The 12,601-nt window shown below is 41.1% G+C and overlaps 1 protein-coding gene across 2 annotated transcripts in view; it reads right to left on the bottom strand.

Annotated features, from left to right (window-relative positions):
- Positions 1–12,523, bottom strand: part of GFM2 (GTP dependent ribosome recycling factor mitochondrial 2) — a 21,414-nt gene extending 8,891 nt beyond the window's left edge. For both annotated transcript variants that reach the window (XM_033086224.2, XM_033086226.2), the window contains exons 1-12: positions 12,156–12,523; positions 11,850–11,941; positions 11,462–11,551; positions 10,856–10,940; positions 9,818–9,863; positions 8,800–8,897; positions 7,661–7,786; positions 7,185–7,273; positions 3,533–3,621; positions 3,233–3,293; positions 2,952–3,137; positions 1,058–1,138 (exon numbers count right to left, since the gene is read on the bottom strand). In XM_033086224.2, the coding sequence (XP_032942115.1) occupies positions 1,058–1,138; positions 2,952–3,137; positions 3,233–3,293; positions 3,533–3,621; positions 7,185–7,273; positions 7,661–7,786; positions 8,800–8,897; positions 9,818–9,863; positions 10,856–10,940; positions 11,462–11,524 (924 nt within the window). In that variant the 5' untranslated portion in view covers positions 11,525–11,551; positions 11,850–11,941; positions 12,156–12,523. The remainder of the gene's footprint in view (positions 1–1,057; positions 1,139–2,951; positions 3,138–3,232; positions 3,294–3,532; positions 3,622–7,184; positions 7,274–7,660; positions 7,787–8,799; positions 8,898–9,817; positions 9,864–10,855; positions 10,941–11,461; positions 11,552–11,849; positions 11,942–12,155) is intronic.
- Between the last annotated feature and the right edge of the window lie 78 nt (positions 12,524–12,601).

The following is a 12,601-nucleotide window of genomic DNA, read 5'->3' as shown; positions in this document are numbered from 1 at the left end:
TCTTCCTGAATAAATGTACCCAACTTTTAAAATTATGCATGGCATTCCTAAGAATCATAGTGTGTCTTTATAAAATTCCTACTAAGTCTGAATGCATTCTGTTCTAAAGTCAAACTATTACAATAAGATGGTGTGATTTCTTTTAATTGAAAAATACAGTAATTTCACGAATACAAGCCGTGAAAATTTTGCTCCCATACCGGGAATGCGGCTAATATTCAGGTGCGGCCAATATGTGAATAATTTTCCGACATTTTCAACCCTGGGAGTGCAAACCAAGTCAGTGCGAACTGCAAAGTCGAGCTCCTGCCAGTAAAACCAGGCATTTATGCGGTTGTTACAAACTGGTTACTTTGTTGCGTGGCGGGTGGAGCTGCTCTGTGCAGTCAGCACAGGGGGTGGGGAAGGTGGGGCAGCTCCCTCCTGCTTAGCCCTGCAGCTCGGGGGAAGCAAGGGCTCTCTCCTGCTTGGCCCTGTGGCTCGGGGAAAGCAGGGGCTCTCTCCTGCTTAGCCCTGCAGCTCGGGGGAAAGGCGGGGCAGCTCTCTCCTGCTTAGCCCTGCAGATCGGGGGAAGCAGGGGCTCTCTCCTGCTTGGCCCCGCAGCTCGGGGTGCTCCCGTCCCCGCGTGCCGCCGCCGCAGGAGCAGGCAGGCTACATCCCCGGCTCCCATCGCTGCCGCAGGTGCTGGCGGGCTCTGTGCCCCTCCTGCCACCGTGCGGCAGCGCCGAGCTGGGCCACCCAGCCCTGTCGGCAGCCCCGAGTCCTCACAGCCCAAGCCCAGCCAGTAAAGCCCGCCCTGCCATGGTTCTGTTACTAATTGGCAACTTTGTTGCACACGGGTCCTCGCTGCGAACACAGAGCAGCTTATACTCGGGTGCGGCTTATTTATGGACAAAAAACAAAATGTTTGCCAACACCTGGCCATGCGGCTTATACTCAGTGCGGCTTGTATTCGTGAATTTACTGTATGCAAAATCATAATTGGCATGTATCAAAGGAAGAATAACCCAAACCTTTGCAATAAGAGCTAGTAAACACTTGTAAATGTAAAAAATACCTTGTCAGCTGGTATTAAGTCAAAATTTTCACTATTTTCTCCTAGAACCAGTTCAGCAAATTCATCATCCAGATCTGCAACCTTCAACAGAACAGTTCTTTATTATTTGGTGTACAGCAGTTTCACAGAAAAGTTACATCTCTTACTTACTTAGGATATAAAACTTCACAGAGCAGGAACAAAGCTTTTAAAGACATCAGCGATTATATATTGAAATAATATAAAATGATGGAAATGAGGGCTTCAAGAAAGGATAGGGAAAAAAATAAACACTTGAAAGGCTGCTGTCAAGTAAAACATCAGTGGGAGACAGAATGCTTGTAATTCTCCCTGAAATGGAAAAAAACCTCCAGCTGTACAGCGACAGCCATTAACAGTTAACTCATGTACTTCAACCCTGCAAACACGGCGAAGTCTGAAGTAAGCAGCATGCGCAAGCTAACAGATACTGAGCTGGAAAAACCAGACAAGCATCAGGGCATTTTGGCCTTCATGTCATGGGTTTGTAGGTCCAAAAGCATATCTCTGTTTTCAAATTGTACCGGTTAACTTGACGTGCAACTTAACTCCTGAAACATCTTGCCTACATCCCTGCACTGCCACAGACTCAGGACACCCAAGCACAGGAAAGCACTTTGCCCCCTCCTACTGGCTACATTACCAATTGGCCAAATTCTGAAATAAACCCCTGATAAGCAATTAGCAATCTTATCAAGTTAATAGTTCAAACATGAGAGATAAAGGAAATAGCTCATTTAATTAAGTGAAAGTAAAGCGTGAAAAAGGGCCAGCATTCAAAATGCTACATTTTACAGGGTTTCTGATAAGGAATATTAGCAACATAGAAAGCATTTTAAAAAATATTTTACAGAAACAAGGTTATCTCAATTATCACACTACTGGTCCACCCCTTCCTCTTTCAGGAAGGGCCAGAAAACAAAGGGGAAAAAAACCAACACTGTTCTTACAAACCTTTATATCTGACAATATACTTCTTGAGATAAAAGGCTGCATATTAACACTGCCATTTAAAACCTACTATGTTTGAAAACCAGATTGTGTATATGCTCTACTGAACTCAGAGCAATATAAAACAGATTTCTCAAATTTCAAAGGAAATGGAAAACTAGCATCATCTGTTTATGAACTTGCACGTTATTCAAACTTGTGTGGAAGGCAGCCCTTCCAACAAAGAGGAGCGATTTATGATTGGATTGAGCTGCTTCCAACACACTTTTTAGTGCCACTTTGACCAGGCTGCAACATCTGATTCAGCTTCCAGCTGTCACTTCAAAAGAGCATGGATACCCTGCAGGGTTCAAGTCACATTTGTCAGGTTTTGTGTTAATGTACCAAATCTATTTTGGCATCTAAGACAGTAGACACTATCCACTTTTAGCTTCCCCAGCACCAAAGGGACTGAAAAATTGTGGCATTTTTGTCTCCATTGGAAAACCACTAAATGGGGCTGGAAAGCAGCTGGAAGTCCAGAGAGATGGGTTTTTCTAGTTTGGAGAGGCTAAATCAGGATGCAAATACTGATGCAAATATTTGAAATAGTGGTAGTGGGCCTGCTTTGGGGAAAACAGAATTAGATTCTCCTCAGAGGTACACAAGGAAAGCACCAGCATGGTTGTTTCAGCTTGCAACACGGTAAATTCCCACTGGACATAAAGAAATTATGATCAAGCACTGGGACAGGCTGCTTACGGAGAACCATCATCCTTTGACTTGAAAACTCAACAAGCCTGAACAAGTAGACCTAATGCTCAAGTCAGCCCTGCTTTAGGCAGGTCACTTAAGCAAATACTTCCAGAAGTCCCTTTCAGCCTGTTTTTCCTACTGCTCTAAGTAATGGTTTTAAATATATTATGTATTTACTTTAGAACTTTACTTGTTCTATTAAGGTATTTCTTGCATCCTGGACTTCTTGGAATAGGTTTGGATCATCAGCCTCCAGCAGCAGCTTTCGCTCAAAATTTTTGCCATCATCCAAATCAGAAGTAGGTTTCCAAATTATTTGCTCCTTAGTCACAACATCAACCAGTCCTCTGAAAGTCTTGGCTTCCCCAATGGGCAACTGCAAATAGAACAGAGATTTCAGACAGCTGCAAAAAATTAAGAAAGGAGGTCCATTCAAAAGAAAGGAAACAAGCATTTAATTTCTAAGCTTACCTGTAATAGTAAAGGTTTTGTCTTCAACTTTTGTTTGATGCTTTCAACAGCATATGTAAAACTGCAGAAAAAGAACAAATACTAAATTAAACAAAACTTGGTATTACATATATTAGTAACATAGGCTCACCATTTGCTATTTACTGCAAAAATTACTCCTGGAATTACAAGGAAATGTGCATTTGCATAAGCAAAGAAGTATATAGTATTAACATAATTGGTTGCTCTATGCTTAACAGGAAAATGCTAGACATTCTCTAAGAAGCTTTTCAGCAATTATTAAAATAACTGCCTAAGTACCTTGCCCTGTTTTTGTCCATCTTGTTTAAAAAGCAAATTCGTGGTATCTGGTGCTTGTCTGCTTGTCTCCAGACTGTCAGAGTCTGTGCCTAAAGCAAAAGACGAAATGGAAACATTAGTGTCAACAGCTGAACTATATGCTCCCCAGCTGAAGGTCACTGAAGGTCTGAGTTCCAAGTAGAGAAGGGAACTCTTCTGTGTATTGTGAAAATACTCTATCTAGCATCTAGCGCCCATACACAAGCAGCTTTGTCTTATCTTGTCTCTCAGCTGTTGTCATTCCCTTTCCTCCACTAAAGGCATGCAGGTATAGTGGCAAGGGAATGTGAAGAGAAACTAAGCATTATGGGGGGCATATGTGGGGGAAACTCTGTAATGCAGTGACTTTATGCTTTATTGCCAAATTACAGTAAATTCACGATTATAAGCCACACCATTTTGACTAAAGTTCTGGTCCGTACCCAGAAGTGCGGCTTGTACTCCAGAGCAGCTCATATTTGAATGATGTTCAGAAATTTTCCAACCCGGAAGGGAGAGCCAGCAGCACCCCCGAGCTGAGCTGGAGCCCGCACAGCCCCGGTGGCAGGACGGCACCGCCGATCCGAGCCCATGATATTTCTCTGTATTTTTTCGGTGTTTTCAGTCTTGTGCGGCTGCGCGGTTGCCCGGCTCCCCACACAGCTCCTTGCCCACCCGCCTGCCCGGCTCCCCCGTCCGCCCACGCGGCTGCCCGGCTCCCCGCCCACCTGTGTGGTTGCTCAGCTGAGTGGCTGTTTAAAGGTAATGAGGATTCGTGGGAAATGCTTGTAAAATGACCACACTATTGTTCATATCTTTTTTCCACTTGTAAATAAAACTTGCAGGGTACACTGCCGCAGCTATTGTCTGTACCTTTTTTCGCTTGGAAATAATGTTTCCAAGGTCAGCACCTGCCCAGTAAAACCCTGCCATCCCCTGATTCTGTTACTAATTGGCAACTTTGTAAAAGCTTGCTGCGAACAAAAGTGCGGCTTATAATCACGAAATCACTGTACTTAGGTACACATAGGCAAGCATTTCTGTGGCTACACATACAACACTAAAAACAACTGTCATTTTAATAGTAATTTGTGTACTGCTGAGTCATTTATCATATGTATTTTTATTTGAAAATTAAAGCAGGTATATAGAAAAATCAGTTCAGATTCAGTAATAGCCTCCTACCACTACATGGAATAATGCAAGAATTTGCCACAGAATTTCAGAAAAAAACAAGCAGATCTAATTGTTTTGTTGTTGAGAGTGGAGGTTATTACTCAGTTCAGGTTCATATTTAATGGCACCTAAACGTTTTCCAGTAGTAAGTCAAATAATGTGACTTACAGCAATTAAGAGTTCTCTCATCCCTCATCCAGGAAAAAGGTATATCCCTTGCAAGAGGAATTCCACATGTAACTTTTCTATAGAATTGAACTACTGAAACATTACATGCTATAAAAAGTCCAGTTCTAGCTTGCCTCCACCTTTTTTGCACTTTGTTAAAAAGGCCACTGGGTAGGGAAAAAACCTGCCTGAAAATTACCTATTTTCTCCACGAAACCTGAAAATAAGAAATTGACGGATATTTATTTCATACCATTTGTGGAGCTAGTCAGAAGCATTCACTTCAATCAACATTTGTAAAAGACAGCAACAAAACTACAAAAACATCCCAAATTTATAATGGTAATCACACTTATTTGCTGCTTATTACCATGAAAATTCCTGTGCACTACAGGATTTAAAATAAAACGCTCAGCTTCCTGAAGCTGAATTTTGATAAAAGCATTGAGAGAGATAACACAGAGAAAAATCTCTGTACATTATTTGAGCCTGATTTATTAAGTCATTAAATGCTGTGGGAAAATAACTGAGAGTGACTGGAGGTAAAATCAGAGAAAACCGGGAAGATACATTCAACCCCCTAACAGAATTTGTAAATGTGGAAAGTACAGGGTGAAAAGCAGTTGCTACTCCCCAAATAAGATGTCAGTAAGCCTGATTTCCCACACACAATACATGCTGAGGGGACTAAATGGAGGCTGGAGCAGAGCGGAGACACCATGTCCAGGCTCTGTTGAAATAAGATTTCTTGCTGTTGAACCAGGAACCATGGCAAGATCACAGACATATACCTCTACCTTGAAGGTGCCTTCAGATGTAACACTGATATTACCCACCTATATGTCTTGGGTTATTATACAGGGTGTGATAAAAGGTCTATTCTGTCACCATCTGTTGAGGGGGGGCAGTGATGCTTATTGCCATGGGAGATGTTCTGTTAATGGGCCATCCATTGAAACCAGGCGGGGCATTGTTCTTTATCTTTTCACAACCCATCCTTCCTCCAGGGAGGCATCTTCTGCTAATGGCCCATTGAGTTCCACTGTGTGACTGATAAAATTACTGCATCCCATTGGAAGTTGCACCAGCCAGGGGGAAGAGCCCAACATTTCTTACCAAGATAACTACAGAGGTTTTGGGACCCTAAGGGAGTCCCTTTCTCCACTGGACTCCAGAGGAAAACTGGATTTCTCCACATCACCACTGGACCTCCAGAGGGAAACTGCACCTTCTACACGAGCACTGCTTCAACTGAATCACATCTGTCACTACAAAAGGACTACAGCCACCATTTAATGTGACTGCTACCAACACCCTGCCTGATGGGGTGTCAGGTTGTGCTCTGACTTTGTCAGGGTTTGGAGTTTGTTTCTTTGTAGTATTGTATTTCTATTTTAATTTCCCTAGTAAAGAACTGTTACTCCTAATTCTCACATCTTTGCCTGAGAGCCATTTGATTTCAAAATTATAATAATTTGGAGGGAGGGGATTTACATTCTCCATTTTCAAAGAGAGGCTCCTGCCTTTCTCAGCAGACACCTGTCCACCACCCCCCACTGAACATGATGCATGACAACAGTCACTCAAGCTCCACCTAAATACAAAAATAGTATAAAAGTAAATTTAAAATGGGGAGAAGTTAGAGACTTCTGGGAACTTCTGGTATCAGTCAACAGGCTGAACTTGTTTTTCATTCCCACAGCGACATCTATTGGGTAAGAACTGTACTCTATCCATGCTGAATGACTATATCAAGCTAGCTTTGGTTAAGGATTGGAGCTGGTTAGCATATTGCTTTGAAAACATTTCTGCAGCCAGATCCTATCACTAGAAGTCTTCAAACCTTTACTGTCACAGTTTTCAATTACATTAATGAGGAGTACTATTCCATAAACTGTTAAGTATGAGTCCTGTAAGGGTGCTAACAGCTGCTGGCAGCAGGTAACACACTGTGCTGTGGAGGCACAGGGTCTCTCTTATGCTGTTGGCATGTGTCCCTGAATCTTTCCTGAGGCACCAACAGACCAGTTAAGGACCCCTCAGAAGGGTGTGTTTCTGTTTGCTTATGACCCTGCACAAGGCAGTTGAACCACACTGATCCAGTGGACTGCTCAGTAAAGGGTCCCTGGGTCCCCATAACGGGACACAGAGAGACTAAACTGGGCACAAGGGTCTCATCTTTCCTGGGGAACTGACAGATTAATCAAACACAAACAGTTGGAGAAAATCTCCCCTTTCCCATGACAAGAGTGCGCACAGACCCAAAAAAATACATAACATTTTATTTTACCTCAACACCAGCTGAAGCATCAAATACTGCTACTGCTCCATCCAGAACTCTCAAACAACGCTCAACTTCCACTGTGAAGTCCACATGGCCTAAAAGACAATCTTCCTTTTATACCATCATAATTCAAACAGGCAACATCAACAGGTCATTACACATTTAAACAATTTTTTTTCTTTCAAGTAACACCAAAACAACTTTTTTCTTTACTTGCAGGGAAATACACCCATGAAATAAACAAGATTATTATAATGCAATCCTAGAACTGAGAACAATTTAATGTGGAAACACCTGAAATCATTCTATATAAGCTAGATTTGGAATCAGCTAACAATAATTGAACAGAGCTTAGTACAGGCATTTTTATTGATGCAATTAAACCAATTAAATTTTGCACCATATTGAAGACAAAGACACTCTGTGACAATCCACCACACCCTCTCTCCCTTACTACTCTGAGTACAACTATAGAGCAGTACCTGGGGTGTCAATCAGATTGATTCTGTAGTCCTTCCAGTCAAATGTAACAGCAGCAGACTGAATGGTAATACCACGTTCCCGCTCTTGTGCCATAAAATCTGTAACTGTGTCTCCATCATCAACATCTGCAAACAGGAGATAAGATTGGGTAGGTAATCAATTCAAAATCTGACATTGTCTTTGAATACAGATGTGAAGAGAAAGTTGGAAATAGTCCCTTTTACATATATATATATGCATAAGCTATGAAAATTAGCAATTTTAAAAATATTATAATGCCAGTAATTTATCCAGGCTCCTTTTCCTAGGAATAAATGCCCTGCAAGTCAAAGACAAGCAATTTCAACAACCTTTTTGGGTTCTTAATCATAGCAACACCAGAAGCATCTTAAAAACTAAACAAAGTCCAGAATGATGAACAAACTACAGCTTTAAAAAACCTGGCTCCACTCACTCTGTGGAATATGACTGACATTTTGGAATTAGATAATCAAAAGGTAATTAAATCAAAAGTAAAGTACAAGCAAACAAACCAACAAGTAAGAGGTTGAGTTTTGCTTACTTTTTAGTAACAGGAGAAGTAGTTCACATTTCTAAATTAGCAGGAACCCAAGTCAAACTGCTGCACAAGCCTAACATCTTCTACCAGTTATATACAAGTAGAGAACAGGGCATAAAATTTAAAAGGTCATAAAGAAAGACAAACAGAGGCTGCTGCAACCATTTCAATCTTGAAGAATTCTATTAAACTTGGTGTAGTGAGGAATTCTTCCTGTGCCACTGCTTTCAAAAGAAATGGATACTTTTTGTTCCTCTGGTTTCTTCACAGGTCAAAAGAGAACTCAAAAAACTGTTCTACCAGAATGCCCAATGAACAACCAGCAAATATGGAGATTCTCTTATTAAATGTTAAACAAAACATAGCATGCTGAAAGTAAAAGAAAAATATCAGCCTATGATATCTGAAAGCAAAACTGCCTTAGTATACAAAGGAACCTGCATTAAAATTCAATTAAACTGCAGCACAACTTTGGAACAACTGCCTCCTATCTGAGGTATTCTACCAGCAACTGTACTGCATGTAATTGTACTCTATTAAATTTCTTAAACCTACTGAAATACAAAAAGTATTTCTAACCTCCAAGCGTTCTTATATATCCAGAATAATACAGCATTCTCTCTGTTGTTGTAGTTTTGCCTGCATCAATGTGGGCCATAATGCCAATGTTACGGATTCTGCATGAAGTGAAAACATTGTGGTTAGAGCAGTAATTTTTTAATCCTGTGATAATTCTTATTTGTATAAATAGTTAATATTCCCTGAGAATAGCACAGCAGATTAATAGCATAGCTCCTCTGCTGCATATCTGATATGGTGTACATTCTAGCACTGAAGAATGTCAGTATTGATATGATGGATTTTCTTTCAAGCAGTAGTACTGAACAGCGTTGCAGCAGGTTTCCAAGCTTCTTTTTGGGGTCACGATGGGAGCCATCTGCCCTCCCAACAAACAGAAGCAGCCCCTCCCCTCTCTTGACCATCCCAATCCCTGACACCTGCTGCCCTAAACAACCTACTGCATATATACCCTTTATGTCCCAAATATAGAACACCCATGAAGCTGACCTTGATCTGGTTCAGTCTACTGTTCTTTCCTGAAGTGCCTCACCAGTAGCTTCCAGAACTGCTTTGCTTGCTCTGTGCAGCGCAGGTTTGTGATCAGCCCCCATGTTCACCAGCAATGTTGGCTTGACCTCACCCTACAGGACACCCTACCCTCAGCAGCCTTCCAAGGGAACCTCAGCCCTAAGGTACTTCTTTGGCAGCTTGGCACCTAACCGCCTTGACCTCATCTAAAATGGTACAGCCCTGCCCACTGCAACCGTCTAGTTGCCAAGACATCCTTCCCCCTTCTCCCAGCAACACCATGGATTTGGAGCTTCCCTAACAGGGTGCTTTTGGTTATGATGGTGCAAGCAAGAGACAACACAGGACCACTGTGCCACCAGCAAGCACTCTATATTGAAAGGATAAAGATAAGCAAGTACTAACTTTATGTTCAACGTGCACATTAGACAGGCATGGCAACAACCTGCGTATCACATCAACTGCTCTGACTGAAGTTACATCTCAACAATAAACTAGCTTAATGTACCTGGATATATGAGGATTAATGACAGAATGCAGAGACTTAACATCTCCTGGAAACAAACAAAATGAAACAACTTTTCAGACAGAACCCAATGTAGAAATATATTTAAGAAAACTTCTAAAAACCTTATTTAATAAAAAAGATTCAGAGCCACAATTCATGACAATCCGTAATCTCTACAACCTTAAATTTTTAGACATGTACTTAATTTTAAACAAACCTCTCCCCACTTCAAAAAAAAGAGAAACACTTGAAAAAACAGTTGTAATTTGGAAACAACAGGAAAAAGCCAGCACACGAAAGCACCATCTTATTCTGCAGAAGCATACCTCAGTTCAAGTCAACTGTAATGCTGACATTCATCTGAACTGGTGATTAGATAATAAATTTCAAAAGGTATTTCTCCTTTAAGCCTTAAAGCTATACAGCATAATTCTCAGGGATAAAAGGCAAGCTGACCTGTGTTGAGAAAATATAGGACTGGGAAATCTTAAATATTACTTTATTGCAGGATATATTCTTTCTTACACAGTTCAGCTGGAAAACAAGGGGTCAAGGTAATTTTAAAATGAAACTAACTCAAATATAGTCATTCAAGCTTTTGAAGTTTTGTTTCAGGAACATTCACAGTACTTTAGTTCATCTTTGATAGGCCATACAGAATTCAGCAGTATTTAAGCTAACATTCCTTCATCACCTACAGATCATCTGTCTGATCAGAGACACACTAAAGCAGCATCTTACAGACCCTTAACAAGGGGTTCCAGCACTTCACAATTGACCTGACTTTTCATAAAATGTACCTTGGCTTATTACTGTTTTCTAAAGGCTTTATACTGTGAATTGAGGAAAGAGCAGCAACACAAAACTCTTCAGTCCTTAAGTCATTTACGTACTATTTATGCTTCATGCACTAAATTCTATAAAGAATGACCAAAAGAATACAATAAAATACAAACTATACAGAAATATAAAGTATTTTTTATTCTTACTCAATTTTATTTTAATCCTTAGTATAAAGAAAACAACCTAAACTTATACCTGGTGGAGAACTGTAGTTTCTCAGACTGCAGTTTTGCTGTGGCACAGTCATGACTCTCATTTTTGTATTTCTGAAACACACGTACTTGAAAGAAAAAAGAATAATATAGAATGTTTATTGTTACAATTAGCTGCTTTGTAGCTACATTTTTGGCACTGTAGAAAAACAAACAAAAAAAATCTACAGGAACTGATATTGTTGCCAGGTTGTCTGGTATTTATATAAGGTCAAAACACTACCTATTTAAAAGCAGATGCTTGAAGTTGATGCCCACACTGAGGTTTTATCCCAATAATATTTGAGACATTCTGTAAAAATTTGTGGCAGCATCAAAATATTTTTCAATAGCATAAGCTTTTAAATATATCTCATTATTTGTATAAGTAATTTTACAATGACAAGAGTTAAGCAGTCAAAACATTTACAAATTCAATTCCAATGCTTAAGTCCCATTTGAACATGAAAGTATGCATTGTCCAGAGGCTAACTGTTAAAGACAAAAAAATCCAAACAAAAAACAACACCCCAATTAAAAAAGTTTACTCAGAATAATCCAGTTGTTTCCCTTGGTCACAGAGGAAGTATCAAAACTGGGGAAGGCTTACCTTATTGCATAAACTTGATGACTTCAACACATTCACTAAAAATTTCCCCATAATTCTCAACATTCTGGCTCCCGTCTCTAAAGCTGTTCCCTGGCAAGGTAAACAAATGTTTTACAAAATATTTATGACAGGAAACAGTCTAACTATGTGCCTTTGACATAATTTAATCACAAAACTTCATTCTTTTTGATGGGAAATCAGGTTAATATTTTTCAGGCTACTGCTCTTCAAGTTAAATCAGTGTCAAATCTGTAAAAGTAATGTTATTTAGCCTTAACAATACGGCATAAATGCATGCCCACAAACACTAAATATATTTCTTATGAAAATAATATATTTCTCAGGGAAACATTAAAGCAGAATAATGAAAATCAGAGTTTACACTCACTTTCAGATAAGCTCCAGAGCATCGATTACTGGTGAGCAAAGTGCAAATAGCTGTTCTAGTCTTGAAGAAGAAAGGATAGCAGGGTGAAGTACCTATTTAGGTCAGAAACAATAGAAAATATTAAGTGCTATGTCCTTTTAAGTGTAGCCAAAACCCACTGCAACAAAAACCCCAAGTGCAGCAGCGTCAAAAGCATTCCTAGATGAGTGCTGGTTATTTGAGGAAACATCACTGTCCAGCTGCCATGACTTTATGCTTCGTAGTAGTTTCACAGTGAAGAGTAAGCAGCTCAGCGCACACGCTCACCTCCACTCCCTCATTTTGCGAGCCACACGTCTCCTGACGGCGCCGGGGCACTTCGCTGACCGGGGCAGCAGGACGGGCGCGGTGCCTTCACGCTGTCCGCGACGAGTCCCGCCAAGGACCGATCCCCGGTGGCCCTCTGCAAAGCGACACCACCTTCTTCGCCGCGTTACGAACCTCTAGAGCGTTTCGACGCCGGCTCCGCGTCTGCTTCTGGCCCCCAGACCTTCCACACGGCCTAGCCCGGGCCCGCGCGGGCCCTGCCCCAGTCAGGACAGCCACCGGAAGACAACCTGCTTTTCCCTTCCCCCGCTACCTCACCTCCCTCCCGCGTTCCGCTCTCCTGCCACAACCTCACAGACCAGAGAGCGAAAAGCGCCTCTTCGACATCTCTCGTTCCATTTGTCCCCCTCTTTCTGGCCTCGTCAAGCCCGGCGCAAAGCCCTCGG

This window comes from Catharus ustulatus, chromosome Z, assembly GCF_009819885.2.
Source record: "Catharus ustulatus isolate bCatUst1 chromosome Z, bCatUst1.pri.v2, whole genome shotgun sequence".
In the NCBI taxonomy this organism is placed as follows: Eukaryota; Metazoa; Chordata; class Aves; order Passeriformes; family Turdidae; genus Catharus; species Catharus ustulatus.
This window is presented reverse-complemented; position numbering and strand designations above follow the sequence as displayed.